At 37.6% G+C, this 19,774-nt stretch overlaps 1 protein-coding gene across 1 annotated transcript in view; it reads left to right on the top strand.

Annotated features, from left to right (window-relative positions):
• LOC126971287 (talin-2) overlaps positions 1-19,774 on the top strand; it is a 121,693-nt gene that overhangs the window by 70,931 nt on the left and 30,988 nt on the right. The window contains exons 39-50 of the mRNA XM_050817512.1: positions 3,275-3,460; positions 3,750-3,904; positions 4,657-4,800; positions 5,448-5,581; positions 9,688-9,800; positions 10,397-10,555; positions 12,249-12,409; positions 15,145-15,247; positions 17,162-17,338; positions 17,761-17,765; positions 18,030-18,162; positions 19,401-19,524. Coding sequence (XP_050673469.1) covers positions 3,275-3,460; positions 3,750-3,904; positions 4,657-4,800; positions 5,448-5,581; positions 9,688-9,800; positions 10,397-10,555; positions 12,249-12,409; positions 15,145-15,247; positions 17,162-17,338; positions 17,761-17,765; positions 18,030-18,162; positions 19,401-19,524 — 1,594 coding nt within the window. The remainder of the gene's footprint in view (positions 1-3,274; positions 3,461-3,749; positions 3,905-4,656; positions 4,801-5,447; positions 5,582-9,687; positions 9,801-10,396; positions 10,556-12,248; positions 12,410-15,144; positions 15,248-17,161; positions 17,339-17,760; positions 17,766-18,029; positions 18,163-19,400; positions 19,525-19,774) is intronic.

Below are 19,774 nucleotides of genomic sequence, written 5' to 3'. Positions count from 1 at the left end.
TGAATTTGCTTAAAGGCACAAAGCTCCTGTTGAAGCATATAATACGAGTGGTAAACAAGACAATTTTGAATATATCTATACGTTGAAGCAGCACTACCTTATAAAGATCCGCTGAAAAATAAGTAATTCTAGTTCTTCATTACTTTCCTGGTTTTTCACATCATTTTGATATTCCTCTCTGCTGTTAATGTATCTTTCGTTATGTTTCAGATAGGCATTGCAGTTTACACAATCTGAACATATATCTTCCTCACTGTGCTTAGTTTCTTCTTTATGCATTTTATACCCTGTACAAATTTCGCATTCTTAGTTAGAAAGAGTTACACATGAAATATTCATTTGTTTTGTAACAAATTCGTATGAAATTTTATGGTCTGGATACTTGGCTTTGTAATCCTCGTAGATAATCTTAAGAGTCACATCGCTCGACAAATACCTTCTTCTCGGAGCATGTTCTCTTCGATAGTGTGATATGACTGGTTTATACTGAAGAACGTCGTTGTCTAATGTTATGTTTGCCCCTCTTATCTTATTGATCAGATTTTCTTCACACTTCGTTTTTCTCATTATCAGATGTCAGAAAAAAAATATTTGTACGTTTTATTGCGCTTATAAGTGTTGCTTTCATTGACATTTTTTCTTGATTGAACCTTCCTTGACTTCGGATGTAAGGTTCTTTATCATTACTCCTTGTGCTTCCCAACCAAGGTTCAAATAATTATCGTGTATCTTCCAACCGCATCATGATTGAATTTATCGTTACATTTTTTCGGGTATAAACGGTACAAATATAAAGTATTATTATTCAAAACGGATTAGTAATTAGCTTTATTTTCTATTTAAGTAAGTTGTTTATTTCACATAACAAAGCATATTAAATAAAAGGATTCCTAACGATATTTAAAATAAACAATAATTACTCACCTTATCGCGTCACGAAAAGGCGTAAATAAAATAAAATCAGACGACCATCACTCAACCGCGCTACTTGAAGCGAAATGACCGAATATTTTGATCATTAATACGTAGCTAGTAGAGCAGTAACAACCACTTACTGCTCTACTGATTTAAAAAACTATTAAATTATTTCATCTTTTGATATGTTATAAAAGCAGTAAGTGATGATACTGTGTTTATATTAATGTGTATTATGAGTCATTCATTATAAAATTACTATCTTAAAGCGCAGTACAGCTCCATACTGAAGATTAAACTAGTAAAATTCATTTGGTACTTTGGGTAATACTAACGTAAAGAGCAGTATGTCAGAAATTTACTGCTCTTTTGTTAAGAAATATGTGAATACTAATGAAAAGGGCAGTATATCAATGAAATACTGCTCTTTTACCTAGTTAACTAAATTATTTTACCGTTCTTACTGCTATTCATCAAAAAAGAAAATGCATTTCTAATATACGTAGATGTATGAAACCTAGATAGGAAAAAAGCTCGTTTGATGTACATTCCAAATCAGTAATAAAAAAAAAATTGCCACCTTTGACTTACTGCCCTTTCGATTACCAGGGCAGAATAGTTTTAAATAAAATCTAATAGTGACAAAAAGCCAATTAAAGGTCCTCACGGATAGCAACATATTAGTTTAGAATAGTTACGAACTCTTCAGTTAATACTGTCAACGATAGTGATAGATATACTTCTATAATAAATTACATACTTATACTTATGCTCTAATAATTCAATGAAAGAATTCGTTACTCAACATGTGTCTAGCCGATGCGACGCTTGTGCAGAATAGGTCTAAGCCTACTCGCTTATCAAATCAAATCGTTTCTTGAACTCATAACATTGATTTACAATGGCTTGAGTTCAGTCATACACTTCAATTTTATTAAAGTTACTGCTCACTCGCCACAAGTAGAAATTTTGCCTGTATTTGTTTTTAACTAATGGTGTATGTATAAGAGGATTGAACCGCAAAAGGCTAACAGGGGTATTAAATTTTATCAAAGTTAATAGTTCGGGACAGTCAATTAAATTGGAAGTAATTTTCAAGAGGAAAGATATATCTGCTATTTCTCTTCTCATGGAGAAGAAAGGGATACTCCCTGTGTATGAAATCGTTTGCAAAGATTATAATTGTTTTCTGATTTAAAAGAAATTTTGAATCGAAAACATAAATACTTAATAAATTTTAATTGTATTCTCTCAATTCGTCTAATATATGTGTCGTATTGTGGGTTCCACACCTGCGAAGCATATTCGAGTATACTGCGTACGAATGTGCAGTAAAGAATTTTAAATGTTTTGATGCTTTTGAACGAAGCACATGTGCGTTGTACAAATCCCAGGGCGCTTGAAGCTTTCTTGACTATATGTTCAATATGATCATCAAATAACAGTTTAAGAGTCATATAAATCTCCAAGATCACGCACGACAGTATTTTTTCTTTGTGTTTGACTTTTTAATTTATAATCCGATGGTATAATGTAAAAGTAACTACAGAGCATTTGGAGGGATTAAGATCAAGCTTATTGGTTTGGCAATAGTTGTCCAGTCGGTCTAGGTCTGCTTGAAGGTTCTCAACATCACTAAGAGTCGCAATGGTATTATATATCTTCATATCATTAGCAAAACAGAGCATTCGAGTGTTATGAAAGCAGGTGGAAATATCATTTATAAAGATGTTGAATAATAAAGGACCAAGTAACGAACCTTGCGGAACCCCACTGTGAATGGTTACCCAGCTCGAGATATAGTTACTGATTACCACAGCTTGTGACCTTCGGTCAATATAAGATGAAAACCACCGATGCAAGTCCCCGACAATGCCGAAAAGTTGAATTTTCGATAAAAGTCTATTATGGTCTATTCGGTCAAAGGCTTTGCTATAATCGGTATATACTACATCTACCTGGCTACCATTGTCCATGGCTTCAATCAGAAATTCACTGAGCAAGATAAGGTTGGATACAGTAGATCTCCCTTTGAGGAATCCATGTTGAGATGGGTGGAAGGAGTTTTTTAATGTGTCGTAGACCTGGGTGTGTATTATCTTCTCAAAGACTTTGGCTATTAGGTATAGCTTAGATATAGGTCTGTAGTTCAATACATTCGTTTTAGAACCTTTTTTGTGTATGATGAAAACATACTGTTAAAGCTTATGGTGACAGATGACGTACCTATATGATATTTATGGTCATATCAGATCACTTTTGTGATATTTCGTCTAAACTTACCATTGTTAAAATTATCTATATTTCAATACTGATATCAGTTTCTTAAAGGTTATTATATCGCGTCCCGGTGTGACAGGTGCTGTCGGCAGCTACCGTGATTGCCAAACACACGAGCGCGCTGTGTAACGCGTGCCGCGTGGCATCCAGCCGCAGCACGGAGCCGCAGAGCAAGAGACACTTCGTGCAAGCTGCCAAGGACGTGGCCAACTGTACCGCCGACCTGGTGCGCGACATCAAGGCGCTCGACGACCACTACTCCGACGTGAGTACCGACTACTTCACACGAGCGCGCTGTGCAACGAGAGGAGAAAAACTTTCATCTGATGCTAAGTGAATACGCCCCGCCCACCTGCGCAATACTGCAAAATATGACAAAATTATGACAATTGCCATGTGTCAAAGTGCCACCAGCACCACCTCCTTCACTACCTAAAACAGATGCCTAGCATTGTGTCTGTTTTATACCACTAAAGTTTCTAACAATTTCATTCTAAATCTTAACATTAAACGCCAATTCATCTAGCTTATTTGAATTATAAATCTTTTACCAGGATAATCTGGCTCGCTGCGCGACCGCTACCGGACCGCTTTTGGAGTCAGTACAGTCGCTGTGCCAGTTCGCGGACAGCCCTGAGTTTGCCGCTGTACCGGCTAAGATATCGCCTCAGGCTCGACTTAGCCAGGAGACCATTCTGGACTGTGGCAGGTCGGTGGAACTTAAGAACGCTTACTTTGGAATGCGCGGAATTGAAGTATGTGTTGAATTAAAACACAAAAGGTGTTCAATGTTACAATCGTTTGTCATGTCACAAGAGGACAAAGAATCTACAATGTACCTGCTAGGAATTGATTGAGATTTTTTTCAGCTATCAATAAACCAGCGGTGATTTAATTAAGCGGTGAAGCTAATTATAGAGCATTACGGAGATTATTCTCTAGACTTGGTTCTCTCCACACAAAGTGTTTCCAGCACGATACAGAGTATTTTCCAGTAAAGTGCGTACACCTTAAAATGTGGCAACCAGAGGAACCACATATGCGTTGCCGGCCTTTCATGTCCATATACGAGCTTTTTTCATAAACGTGGAAAAACACCGCGTAAAAAGTATATTCGTGGGTTAAGGCATGCGTTTATTAGACACTTGAGCAGGGCGTTCAGCTGCAGGTAATTGAAACGCCCTACCCATTACAATACAGTGCCGCTCAGCATTCTTGAAATACCCAAAAATTCTGATTGGCACTACAATTACGCTCGTCACCTTGAGACATAAGATGTTTAGTCTCATTTGCTCAGTAATTTCACTAGCTACGGCGCCCTTCAGACCGAAACACAGTTATGCTTACACATTACTGCTTCACGGCAGAAATAGGCGTCGTTGTGGTATACCCATAATCTCTCCGGCATTCTGCGCAAAGGAGCCTCCTACTGGTAAATCGCATGTGTTGCTTTATCATCAGGAGTATAATATCGGGGTCGTGCTCCATGCTGGAAGCGGCACGTGCGCTAATGGCCAGCAGCTCGGAGCGCTCGCAGTGGCAGCAGCTGGCTGCTCACAGCAAGACCGTGTCCGACAGCATCAAGCGGCTGGTCACTGACGTACGGTGAGTAGTACACACGATAAAGATACACCGGCTTAAGGGATTACCGACAAAATTATTTGCCAGAGATCAAGATTAACAGTTCTTCTTCTTCGACGTTACACTCTTGACAGAGCGGTCGTGGTCATCACGAAGTGAAATCTTTTGGGGCAGATGTGATTCGCCTCACGAGAATTCGCCACTTTTCTCTGCTGGGGGACAGTCTGGTGCACCTGTTCAATGGACCGCCCACAGAAGATTTAATTGGTCGGTCTATTACATGGGTGACCGTCCCCGCCCTCTGGTGCCATCCACTTTGCCTTGCACGACAAGGCGCTCAATGCACTCACTCTCTCGCCGCGAGACGTGTCAAGATTAAATGTTATTGTACAGGAACTTAGGTCTCCAGCAATTTTAATTTTATTTTTTTTGAACCGCTGAAATTACTGCTGCTTTTAAAGACACTTCGACATGTTAAATATTCTTAAGTCTTGACGAGGGTTTAATGGAGCTCATTTTTTAGTGTTATTTTATTGATGCTGTCACCAAATTTCATGTACAATTTCAGCTACAATTAGCATTATTATGTCGAAATTAAAATCTTTGCAAGTTCAGGCGTGTTGTCGATGACTTAATTTGAACACTGCTCTATATGAACTCTATGTATACAGAGAGAAAGCGCCGGGACAACGGGAGTGTGCGCGCGCTCTCGACCAGCTCAGCTTGCAGCTTAGAGAGCTGGATCATGTCGCCATCCAAGCCGTGGGGCAGGAGCTAACGCCGCGGCAGACCAAGACCTTGCAAGGTAATCTTATAACATTTATACGAACATATGTCGATTACAAAAATATTGTCATTTTTATCCATCAGAAGTATTTTTATCAATTGTTCACTGTGTTTATGTATCAGGCAATGACGTTCTATACATGTATAAAGACATATCATTCGCAGTCTGATAGCGAAACGGCAAAAGTGTGCTTAAAAACAACGTAAGCACATTTTTTTCTTGAGTGACAACTTTCACACTCCGAATTGTGTTCTAAGTTCAACATACGTAACCTGAACAAGTGTAATTTTCTTCATTTATTATTGCATTAACTATAATTCGTTTTGGTTATTAATGAGTAAATATAATGTAGTAGTAGTCCTCGTTTCTTTTATAGAACTTCGTATGTTATGTTTACGAAATGAAAATGATTGATCGTTTCGAACTATGACAGCAGCGCGCTCCGCAAAAGAAATATTCATTCGTTTAAATTAAATTTATTTAGTTTATTAATTAATCAAATTGAGTTAATTATTAAGTCGTATAAACTAACACAAAAGGGAAATAGTCAATTGCCTATCATATATGTTACACGTCTTGTCTCTTATATAGGTATGTATTGTGATTATTTTATTTTTATTTTTTATTGCCATTTTGTAGCATTACATCGTTTCGGTCATATATGTATTGCAATGGGTATATATTTTCATTATATAAATGGGTCCTAAGAGAATGAAGGTTGGTCTAATCAATCCTTGTTCACTGAGTACAGGACATGAAGACTTTGTGGCTGGGTTACTACGTAATGATTTAGACGTATTGGCTGTTAATGAGACTTGGTTAGGAATAGGAGAGGAAATGCGAGCTCCACGTATATCTGGATATCGCCTTCGTCACATTCCTCGTCCTTCAGAGGTTCGCAGTCGGGGTGGTGGAGTTGGATTTTATATTCGCCGGGAAATTAAGGCACATGTTATCAAGCATCCTATTGTAGCTTCAGTTGAGCAAATGTGGATAAGCGTTCGCGTTAACTCCAGGAAAATAGCCATCGGTACAGCTTATCGCCCACCCTGGTTGTGTGCATATACATTTATAAATGCCCTATGTGATACCATCTCAACTCTATCACAGCATGACCACATTGTTCTACTCGGCGATTTTAATATTGATTTTCTAAAAGTAAATGAGGCAAAACTTCTGGCTCTGCGTGACCTCTTGGCCAGCTTTTCTCTTCAACAGTATGTTACTGAGCCCACTCACTTCACTACCCACAGTGATACCCTATTAGATCTTATCTGTACAGATGCAAATGTGTCACAGGTTTGGGTCGATCACATTCCTTCTCTCAGTTCTCATGCATTTGTTGCGTGCGAACTTGATGTGCCCAAACCTAAACGTAAAATTAAACTTATTAAGTATAGACCCATCAAAGATATAGATCCAGCTCAGTTGCATAGCTGCATGTCATCTATTAACTGAAATGAGGACGTGCCGTCTGGTGTAAATGAGTTTGCTTCCGTTATTACCTCAAATCTGTTACAGGTTTTTAACACCATTGCACCAATTAAAATAGCTAGAATTAAGGAACATAGCTACCCCTGGGTCACATATAACATACGTTTAATGATGAAGCGACGTGACGAGGCTTATAAGAGGGCGCATTTAAGTAAACATCCTGGTCATTTGCTGTACTATAAGGATCTTAAGAAAGTTGTATCGAACGCATTAATATCAGAAAAACAGGCATATTTTATATCATATATAAGCACTCATATAAATAACCCTAAAACTATGTGGAAACACATTAAACAAAACGTGATGTTTGAGAGTAAACATGACGAAATTCTTCCCCCCAACTTATGTGACCCAGAGGCTATAAACCAATATTTTTTAAACGTTCCGGGAGGAGAGGGTATATCTCGGACATACATAGATTCATTCAATATGAACAGATTCGGATCTTATTCTTTTACTATTCAACCTGTAACAGAGGTTGAAGTTGCAAATACCTTTCGAAAATTGCAGTCAAACGCAATTGGTCCCGATGGAGTCTCACTGAATATGCTGTTGTTATCTCTTTCTTATACACTAAGTCCACTTACCAAACTAATTAATAAATCAATTGCTTCAGATATATTTCCGGATATTTGGCGTAATGCACTAGTAAGGCCTATCCCCAAAAAAAAACGACCCGCTCGAAATTAACGAATTACGACCCAATAGTATTTTGCTTTGTGCTTTCAAAATTTTGGAGAAGATTGTACATAGTCAACTTCTGACCTATTTAGAAAAAAACAATATTCTACCTACATTACAGTCAGGTTTTAGGAAACAACACAGCACAACTACAGCCCTAATAAATGTAATAGACAATATACTTTCTTCACAAGATAAAGGGGAAGCTACTGTTATGGTTCTATTAGATTTTTCCAAAGCATTCGATTCCATTAATTTTGATCTTCTCTTAGCTAAATTGCGATTCTACGGCGTAGAAGAAAGAACTTTGCGGTGGTTTTCGAGCTACTTACGTGACAGACATCAATTCGTTGAAATTACTAAATATGACGGAAATGTGACCACTTCGCGGCCTCTCCCAATTAAAAAAGGGGTACCTCAGGGGTCTATCCTAGGTCCCTTATTATTTACTCTGTACACAGCGGACGTGGTTCAACATATCAAATATTGTAAATTTCATATGTTTGCTGATGACATACAAATTTACCTGTCTTTCAAGCCGTATGATAAGGAAGCCTTCAATACAATTACCTCAGACCTTAATCGGATCTTTGACTGGTCGAAATCCAATGGATTGCTATTAAATTCGAAAAAACCGAAATATATGGTTATAGGTATTCGGCATCAAGTTAAAAAAGTAGTAACTGGTAAACCCAACATCAAAATTAATAATGAACAAATAGAGAGGGTAACCGAGGTCCGAAATCTTGGCTTGCTCGTAGATGAAAACTTACGTTTCGAAAAATATATACTTCAGATTGTTCGTAGTTGCTTTTATAGACTGAAAGTACTATACCGAATCAGAAACTCAATGAAAAAAGACCTACGTGTACTCCTCTGTGAATCTTTGATTCTTTCCAAATTTAATTATATGAATGCAGCCATAGGTCCACGCTTATTGTAGCGTACTAAACGTCTCATACAACGTGTTCAAAACGCTTGTGCAAGATATTGTTTCTCCATTCCGCGGCGAGACCACGTTACCCCTTATTTAAATAGAGAGTCATTATTAAAAATGGGGAGTCGTATGAAATTGCACTTTGCTACCTTACTATTCGGTATAATAAAGAACGAAATCCCTATTTATCTATTTAAAAAGTTAAAATGGAGAAGTGATGCTGACATTCCACATAAGACCCGCGCTTCGCACGATTCTTTAAATATACCCATCTTCCACACAACCGCATTTCGTGATAGCTTTCGCTACGCAGCCACTAAGTGTTGGAATAACCTGCCACCACCACTTCGAAATTTGCACTCAAAGGAATCTTTTAAGAATAACTACAAAAAGCTATTATTGCAAGCGCAAAAACTAAATTAAATACATCGACTGTAGTGAGGATGGGTATCATAATGGATATATTTTATCTATATAATATTAAATTACTCATGCATTTTTTATATATATTTTTATTATATACTTGTCTAGCTAGTGGGGATGTACGTAAATGCGTGTATACGCATCACTACTTGATCTAAATATTTTCTTTTCAGATTTATAAATTTATTAAATTCTGAGCTTTGTTTATTAGATAGAGGATACGATAAATATTTAAATATTATAATTATTTGTTTCACTCATTACTGCCAAAATAGCTTTCACGGAAAAAAAAATATAGGAAGTTCATAATATCAGTGTTAGGAAAATACGTCCTAACGTTTGCTGAGAACTTTCCTTTTTGCGAATCGCGCTGCTGCCTGGTTTGTTATCATTCTACATAGTTAGTTTTAAAGCATTAATATCTCTTTCTTTATTGTTTTTTAAACATTTGTATTGTTATTTTTCTTTTCTTTATACAATGTTAATTGTCATATCTATTGTACTTGTAAAAAATTTGGTGGCAGTTTTTCGCAAATAAAAAATTTATTATTATTATTATTATTATTAATTTATGGCCCTTTTGAATCAGGTTACTGCGAGCAAGTGGAGAGCACCACGGCAGAGATCGTGGAGCGACTAGAACCGCTCCGCGTGGCCGCCACCAGCGAGGCCGAGAACCTGGGACACGCAGTGCTCCAGCTTGTGAGTCATTTATTATTGCTGATACTTTGGTGTTCTTATGTTGTTAACAGCAGTAACACTGTATGTGCAGGAAACAAAAAATTCAGCTATGGAATAACAAGTATATGAGCTGTTCATTTCGGAATTCTGGGCGCAGTGCAATGTGACCCAGATCGTGGTTACACTGTTATTGTCACTATCATTATCACTGTGACGCCGCTGTAAACCTATTGCTTCTGGTCTTATTCCTGTTCATGCTATTCTCATAATGGTTATCACAGTCCTGGAAATTGCAAAATCGGTGAATTTTATTTTATGGAAAAAGGAGGACAAACAAGCGTACGGTTCACCTGGTGTTAAGTGATCACCGCTGCTCACATTATCTTGCAACACCAACCACCAGCGTTGCCGGCCTTTAAGGAAGGTGTACGCGCTTTTTTGAAGGTACCCATGTCGTATCGCCCCGGAAACACCGCACAAAGAAGCTCATTCCACACCTTTGTAGTACGTGGAAGAAAGCTCCTTTAAAAGCGCACTGTGGCACACATCCAGATGGTGATGGATTGAACCCGATCTGTATTATATATCACTTGTATAATTTTCCACGCGGTTTGTAGGTATCGTACGCGGAGCCTCTGGTGTCGGGCTCCGCCGGGGCCGCGTCCAACCTGACGGACAGCGAGGCGCAGTCGGGACTGCTGCAGCACGCGCGCACCGTGCTCGAGACCCTCGCGCTCCTGGTGCAGGCTGCCAAGCAAGCAGGCGGCAACCCCAGAGTGAGTGTCATTGTTTATCACCAATCCTCAGTCTCGTAGGCTTTCACGTCCCAGCCAGGTCTCCGCTCATGCATTGAACTATCGTACCCAAGAACAAACATAAGGTCTCGCGCTCCATTACACATGATGTGATCTTGTAACTATTGATTTTTCACATCGACATATTTTCGTGCTCCCCAGCTGCATTCACTCACAATTTTAGAATTATAATCGCTGTTATCGTTGCCCCAAGTTCAATTTAATTTGTTTGATCTTTAGTATCAATGTGCATAGTCAATTTAGTTATTTCTGTGAATGTTGTGACCTGTGACAAACATATGTTAGTAAACATCTATATATCAGTTACATATAGTATCTCTTTCTTTATTAGTCAGTTCTTGTGATTTGTTTGTTATGTTTCCTTGTAATAATAATTAAATACATCAGACAGTTTATCTGAATGCAGTGAAACCATCAATTGACCCACCTTGGCCGTAAAATCGATAAGTTGTCATCACGGCAATCTTGACGCTTTTTCACGCCATTATTCCCCCTGTATGCCACCGCTTAGTCTCGCTTATGTGAGCGCACGCATACTGTACACTCTGTTGTTGCTTCTCTTTATGAATAGCTGCCTTTGGACTTCGCAGTAGCAATAGTCCAGAGATGTATTGCCAGTCTTTTAGACTTATTATGACTTCCTGATACTTAGCTTTCTATGACGTAGCTATATGCTCACAAATAGTCCACATCACGAATGATATCTAAGCTTGTCTCTCGCAGACACTTTGTGAAATAATTTACCGAATGCAGTATTCCCAAACCATACAACTTCCTCCAGGGGACCAGATTAGAGCCTACTTCCTCTTCAAAGGCAAGACAACGTATCTCTTGATCCAGATGGATCCTTGCCTGGTCGTTTCCTTCCCCAATACAAATAAAGTGAATAGTTAGTATAGTGAATAGTCGCGGAAACTTATGTGTTCTTACTATGCTGTTAAATTATACATTGAATGAGTAGTCGCGAGGATATCGTGATTCTGTTAATATGCACAGTATGGACTTGCACCATTTGCTGTGTAAACCCGCGCATTGAAACAGGGACGGAACCTTGTCATATCTAGACCTTACCAGACAGTAGTTGCTCTGCAAGTGATATTTTTGAAAGGCGATTTTTAAAGTTTATGCCTGCGGGCCTACCATGAACTGTTATTGCGATTCAATTGACGACCTAAAATGAACTGCTTTGCTATTTCATAATACGGTGTCATTAGAGCGATCCAAATTAAGTTGATGTTAAATTAAGTCGGAAATTGAATCGCAGACTGTTTTATTTCGTTCATTCATTCGTACCATAAGATAATATTTCTACTTTTTATTACCTAAACTGGACAGCTAATCTGTCAAAGAGCGCAGTTCAAAAAAATTTGCTACTTTCTTAGCGGAAAGTGAATCGTTTTAACAATAACTTAAAAAAATAATGAAAAGATGAGATGGGATGAGAATCCTTATTGGACTTTTTTATAAAACAAAATACTTTAAATAAATACCGAAAATGAAAATACTATAGACTAGGCAGTAAGCCTCTGGGTATAAGCCTGTTCGCAAGAACGAATTTACAAAAATTTACTCTGTGCTCCTGTCAAATGAAACAAAAACGGAGGTGCGTTCATAACTCGTTTCAATCAGTTTATTTCTACTGAAACCCGCGCAGGCGACGGCGAGTCACGGCGAGGTGGAGGCGCAGACGTCCGGTGCCCGCGCCGCACTGAGCGAGCTGAGCGAGCGCGTGCGCGGCGTGAGCACGCTGCATGGTGCCGTGGGCCCGCTGCTGGACAGTGTGGAGCGAGCCAGGACCCGGCTGACGGACCACAGGTGGCGAACACAAGATACTGACTATAACTTGAAATCGGTTAAAAATAACTAATTATTTATATTTAGAAAATACTATACTAAAACCCCAATAAAGTGTTAAATTATTGAGGCCGAGTGGGCCCAAAAAAAATGTTGAATTAGGCGGTCCTTTTTTTGCGAGACTCTTGTACCAGAATTAGGCGAGTCAACATCTCCTGAGGATTCGTCGCCTGACGGAACACTTGTCGAATTGGTTAAAGACAAATCTTAACGATGGCGTCACAATTGTTGCTAGATTTTGATGATTAATAAGTGATTTAAAATCCAACTCTGAAAAAAATATTTGAATTTGAATATCAAGATCTATTATGAACAATATAATATTAGTAAGTGCTGCAGGTTTGAATCTCGCGACGTCCATTAAGTTAAGTAGTAATGTTTTCATTAATATTTGTGTACGTATTCATGGATAGGAAAATTAAAAAAAAATACATTCTGAACTACGATGACTGAGAGAGCGCGTAAACAAACCTAAATGCCAGCAACGCTCGTGATTCCTCTAATAATGCAAGATAGTGAGGGCGGTGGTGTTCACTTAAAATTAAGGGCCAATATCCCCTAGGGCTAGAGTCCTAGACAAACATATGTATGGGAAGGTACCACAGACGGTCCTCTAGGTATGCAGATAATATTTTAGCACTGAACAGTTTGTTGCGTCCGTTCTTCTCCGATCTGAGGCATAAATTTCCGAATAACTGGTAGTTTTTGACTTTTAATAAGTGACTTCATATCCTTTTTTTAATAACAATATTATAAATTAAAATATTTGAACCCTAGATTGCGTGGCTGTAGACTCTCAGCTCAAGGAATGAGAGCTCAAGATGACGTTAGAGAGTTGGGTTGTAAAGGAGTAAACCTTAACATTACGCTAGACTAGAATAATGATTCTTGGTATCGGGTTCGAGCTCGTATTCCAGAAAGAATAACTCCTAGGGCTTTAATCAAACCTATTTTATCGATACCTAATTTGCTTAAAAATTATGCTACGAGAGACTAAAAAGCTATAAGGGAACCAATGAACGTACATATCAGTCGAAATCGTATTTATTGTATATTGATATAGTCTGGTAAAAATATTGTGTGGTTTTGCTGAAAAAAATCAGCCTTACAACGAAAGAAAAGGGATGGAAATATTTTTTGATGAATACAAGATAAAGGATAACTTGACCAATGTTGTATGGATATAATGAGTGTGCAAACCTTGAACTACCACTAAGTGAGTCCTGTAGTTCCAACGTAATAGACGGCAGGCGCGATGGTTGCGCCACGCTCGTAAATAGCCGCGCGTCAATCACCCAGATATAATTAGATTAGTGAAACAGATGGCGGCCCATGTATTTATATCGAACTTGCGAATACCCGACGTGATGTCCTCGAGAGAGGAGCAACCTATCGACGTTGCATCTAGCATCGATTATTGAATACCATGTTACCACAGTTATTATGACTATAAATTGTTATAAAATTTTAAAATATCTGTTCACAAAAAAAGCTTACCAATATGTGCTTAAAGTTAAAAAAAACGGAGCGAGCAACGTCGTTTAGTTTCTGTTGCCTGTTCTTCTCGAACAATTCAGCATCGGTGTCATGAAGAAGGAATTCTGTTTCGCATTTCTATTTCAATTATTGTTATTAAAGCTGAATCTGTCAAAACGCGTATTTAATCGAAATTAGTAATTCAGTCATGCCGCAACTGTTATCCATAATGTACCGGTAACTGTCGGCGGGCACATAAATATAACGAGGTTATTTCTGATGAAGTGTACCGTTTAATGAGTGCCGTCGCCGGCTGGCAAGCTGCCATCCCATCTCTCAATGAAACCTGTACTTGAATCAACTTTGAAAAATCTGACGCTATTTAAAATTTTAATTTCGCATTCATGTCATTCCCATAATAATATTGCTAAGGGCTTCTGTGTGAGTTGGGAGTTTAAAGTAGCTTACTACTATATTCACATTATGGCGATAGCAATAGCGATGGATATTTTCAATAAGAGTTTAAAAATTAGACATAAAATATAAGTACTTATTTTCAGCGTAACCAACGTCTAATATTATAAATTAATGAGTCAATTATCGATATTGAAGGTGCAACAAGACGCCTCAGTTTATTATGACAGCTCGCGTGCACGCACGCAGTGTATACGTGCGGGCGTGAATTGTGATTAGTTACTTGATGGATTATGACTGTTATGATCTATGATATAAATAAATAAGTGAATGGATATAATATACTGCATAGTGAAGTTTGTGATTTGATCACATTAATTACTTTAAAATAATATTCAAAATTGGATATAGTTTACGCAGGTACTATACATGAATGTTTTAGATGAATGATGATGTATCATATTAATAACTGTTCGGAATTGAAACGACTCAAATACAAACATGCATACAAATATTCAAAACTTTTTGACGTTCGACTTTTATTTAGATATAATTTAATACTTTTATTACTTAATTACCGAATTTTATTTTTTAAATAAGACAATATTGAACTATTCACGGCATTGTTCTTGGTGTATTATTTTTTTAACTGTTAAGACACATTGCGATGTCGTATTCAAGTATTCATATTATATCGTATCTGTAATGTATATAAATTTATTGAGTAGGTAATAGGAGTTTTCATGTGGAGATAATAAAAAGCTTGATCGTTTGATAATAAAGTGTATGTATGTTTGTGTCTGCAGAATGTCGCTGGTGGGCAGCTACGACGAGCAGGAGTCGTTCGTGGAGTACCAGACCAGGATGGTGGCGGCCGCCAAGGACATCGCGCGCCTGGGCTCCGACATGGTAAGAGCACCACTCAGTATGCGGGATTTTTAATAAAAATGAGTTTTCATTATGCGGCCCCGACGACTCAAAGGCTTATTTATCTGGGGCTTATTTAAAAGGGTTAACAGCTGCATATTAATCAAAAAATAAACTGGAATAGATACTGATTTAACTCTTGGTTTCTACTTAGTAGAAGGCATCATTGGTTTTCACGGAAAACAAATAAATTACAATGCCAATTTGACAAATTCTTGTATTAACTTTTATTTTACATGTTTGTACAAACATATCCTATTATTGACCACATATATATTATATAAACCTAACTATAAAGTTCCTGGATTCTGCACGTTACTTTATTTAATACTTTCACAAAATCTCTCAACGCGTAGTGCTCCAACAACTCAAAATGATAGAAAAGATAAAATTACTATTACTTATTTAACACTCACGCACGGTTAACCCGAATTCCCGGTTTTACAAAGCAGTCCGGTTTTTCTATGCTCTATTGATGATAAAATATCATGTTGTAAAATACTGACAACTACCGTATTATATACTTACTTAGTAAGGACATGTTTGTCGTGGGCTCATGTATGTCAGTTAAATAAAGTAGTTGCTATTTCTTATTATTTAAGTAGCTCTTTCTAACAAACAAATCTTAAGATAGTGAAATCAATTGTATAAAAACGTTTTACGGTTTTTATATTTTCAAATTTGCTTTTATCTTGTTTACTTATTTACGGGAGAATAAATTCAAATTCAATTATTTTTATTCAAAATCACTCATTGAACGTCAAAAACTACCACCCATTCAAAATAGACTGCCTCAGACCTGAGAAGAAAGGGCGCAAGAAACTCAGCGGTCTTTTTTTATATATAAATAAGGATTACAATGTGATATCGAAAATCGTTTATGCTATAGTAACCTTTCCCACACAAACGTTAAAATTTCGCAACACATTTGTTCTGTTCATTTCTTGGGATCATATTGTAGAAGCATATACATCGCCAAATACAATAAAAAAGAGTTTGTGTACTTATGTACACGCGTTAGAAGTTATACTTCTTTAGCGTATGGAAAAATAAATCAAATTTTAACAAATAGTTAAGGTCAAAGATAGTATAAACACTCGGCATTTAAGGTTAATATAAACAAATATAGATTTTTTATATTTATATATAAAATTTGTTAAAATACCAGATTTAAAACAAAACGAAAAAAAAAAAATTTTTTTAGATAATAATGTAATAACTTTTAATTAACGATGTAAATAAATTATACATACCGACTGTTAACCTCAAAATCTCCTAACCATCCCCAAACCTCTTAACTATAAATGCACTCAAAACAGTTTATTCAAATCAGTTTTATAACTAATATTCAATATATATAGATATACTAATAAATTATTAGTAAATACTATCACCGTCGTATATGAAAGTGATTTAATAAAAACACCAAAATAAAATTTATTTATTCACACTGTTTAATTGTACTGTTTCGAAACACGTGTTCTAAATATAAAAATACTAGAATATACAAATTGAACATAGTTATCGATTTTCATGCCACCTAGAACTAACTTCACGATGTAGAATTCAGGTGTCGGTGTGCGCGCGCATCGTAAAAATTCACTCTCAATATTTTTCTCCATCGCGCCAAAAGAAGTATAACTTCAATAATAGAAACAATAGTAACGTTATAATTCATTAGAATTTTTGATTGATTTGTTTACGTTTGATTATACCATGATGATGTTTTGATTTTATTATATCAACAATAACAATATTTGTTACGCTCATAAACTTGTCCGCGTACGAGAGAGACTGACCGACTGTTCATGATGCACCAAGTAAGCACAAGTTGTGAATGTATTGTGCGTGCCGCGTTCAGATAATGAGGGTCAATGTGGTGTGTGTGTTTGACAGACGGCCAAGTCGGTGACGGAGGCGTCGCGGCTTCTTGAGATCGGCAGCGACATGTGCCGCGCCTACGAGCGGCTGGCGACCGACAGCGTTGGCGCCGCCGCCACCACGCCTAGTGCCGACGTCGCCAATAGGTACCGCCTTCTCATCCGCCATGCAGACATTACATATATATCTCTAGTTTCTTTCACCTTCCTACAAGCTCACCTTTACCAATGGGAGGCTCCTTTACACAGGATGCCGGCTAGATTATGGGCACCACAACAGCGCCTTTTTCTGTCGTAATGTGTAAATATTACTACTGTGTTTCGGTCTGAAGGGCGCCGTAGCCAGTGAAATTACCGGGCAAATGAGACAACATTTTATGTCTCAAGGTGACGAGCGCAATTGTTGTATCGCTCAGAATTATGGGTCTTTCAAGAATCCTGAGCGACACTGCATTGTAATCAGCAATCTTATTGTCATAAAAAAAGCTCTTTGCTTCCTGGTCTCTCCAATCTGATATTTCAAATGGGATGCTTAGTTTAAGCATGGTCTGTGTGCCCAGTGTCATAATGAGGTGACCAATAAAATTGATTGAAAATAAAATAAATAAATAAAAGAAGTGGTAATCTTTGGGGGACACTTTTGTCCAGCAGTGGACGTCTTCCGGCTGATGATGATGATAGTAATAATAATAATGCATTTTAAAATAAAGCCTGTAATGACAATCTTTAGATAGTTTTACATTTCCATTTATTTGCAGTAGATTGAATCGGCTCAGATTGTTTTGTAGAGGCCTGATGATGATGATGATTGTTAATTCGTAATTCAACGAAATGTGTTATATACACGTCCCATGTGTTGCCGCGTCTCACACGTGTGCCCGCAGGATCCGCGTGTGCGGCGCGGAGCTGGGCGAGGCGGTGTCGGGCGCCGTGCGAGCGGGCGGCCACTGCCGGCTGGCCGCCACGCCGCAGAACCAGCGCGCGCTCGCGGACCACGTGCGCCGCCTCAACGAGAAGGTACACCCTCGCACCTGATATATAATATTGACACACTTTTTACACAAATGATAAGCATATATAGCCTGTGTTATGGGTTACAAGACAATGATATATTTAATACAATATACTTACTTTAACATACATATATTCATATAAACATACATAAATACATTTCAACATCCATGACTCGGAAACAAACATCTATATTCATCATTTAATGCTTGCATCTACCGGGATTCGAACCCGGGACCTGTAGCTTAGTGGGTAGGATTGCTAACCACTCGGCTATACAGGTTGCTGATACACATACTTAAAAAATATTTTATTGATTTTGCCAATTTTCACAATAAAGCAGTATCCAAATGTTTTGAGTTTTCTTTAGTCTCAATTCCGCCAATATTTGGCCTTAAACAATTCGATACGAGGCATCCTCGGGAGATGTAGACTCGGCAAACTCTGGTACAAATTAACACTAAGGAGAACTCAAAACATTTGGATAATTATGGATTTCCGCAAAATAACGCCTACTTCAATAAATTTTCATAAAGCAGTATAATTCAAATATAACTTTTTAATTATTCTAAATTAATCAATTATTATTTTTGTTCATATGCTTAGGAGATACATTTCAATTGTAATACGTTCTTTATATTATTTGTTCACGTACATTTTGGATAGGTTGACAGATCAGGACAGCAATGGTACGATACACACTGTCTTGCTGAAGACAATTAAATATTTTATGTTAAGAATTTTATCTACACCCATGTATAAAATCACCTATTAAAGATTGTAAAACATGAAAATACCCAATGTCTTAATAACTATTACATCATCCAAACGAGTGTTGTAATGAAATTCAATACAACATTACAACACTCGTATGGATGCTGTTATAATTACTAGGACTGACTTTTTTAATGTTAGCAATAAGCTAACTGTTTCAGAATCTTTTATGGAAGATTCATATTATGGGTGTAGTTGAAGTCTTATATGCAACTGTTGATAATTAGGTATTAAAACGCTCATGTGATACTAATATAACATATGTAAGATTAACCCACATTCGTGTTTTGATACCCCTTATTACAAAACAGTTGCATAAATAACTATTATATCCATTAGGCAAAACGGTAATATATTACTGTTCGATGGATTTGTTTTAAAAGAAATTAAACTTAATTGTTTACATTTGCTAGTCATTAGTGGCCAGTTCCACATAATATTGAGTCACTCGATGGATTCTGTGGTTGCAGGTGGTGCTGGTACTCAGCGCGCTACAGGCGGGCTCGCGCGGCACGCAGGCCTGTATCGACGCGGCCGCCACCATCGCCACCATCATCGGCGACCTCGACACCACCATTCTGTTCGCCAGCGCCGGTACGTCTGCTCAATCTACTATCCTTGTCAGTTATATCTTTTACCGGTGGGAGGCTCCTTTGCGCAGGATGCCGGCTAGATTATGGGTACAACAACGGCGCCTATTTTTGCCTTGAAGCAGTAATGTGTAAGCATTACTGTGTTTCGGTCTGAAGGGCGCTGTAGCTAGTGAAATTACTGTGCAAATGAGACTTATGTTAAGTAATAGTGATTAATGTTAAGTAACTTAAGAATCTTATGTCTCAAGGTT

Source organism: Leptidea sinapis, chromosome 23 (genome assembly GCF_905404315.1).
Source record: "Leptidea sinapis chromosome 23, ilLepSina1.1, whole genome shotgun sequence".
Taxonomy (NCBI): Eukaryota; Metazoa; Arthropoda; class Insecta; order Lepidoptera; family Pieridae; genus Leptidea; species Leptidea sinapis.
Note: the sequence above shows the minus strand (reverse complement) of the source record. Positions and strands in the feature narration are given on the sequence as shown.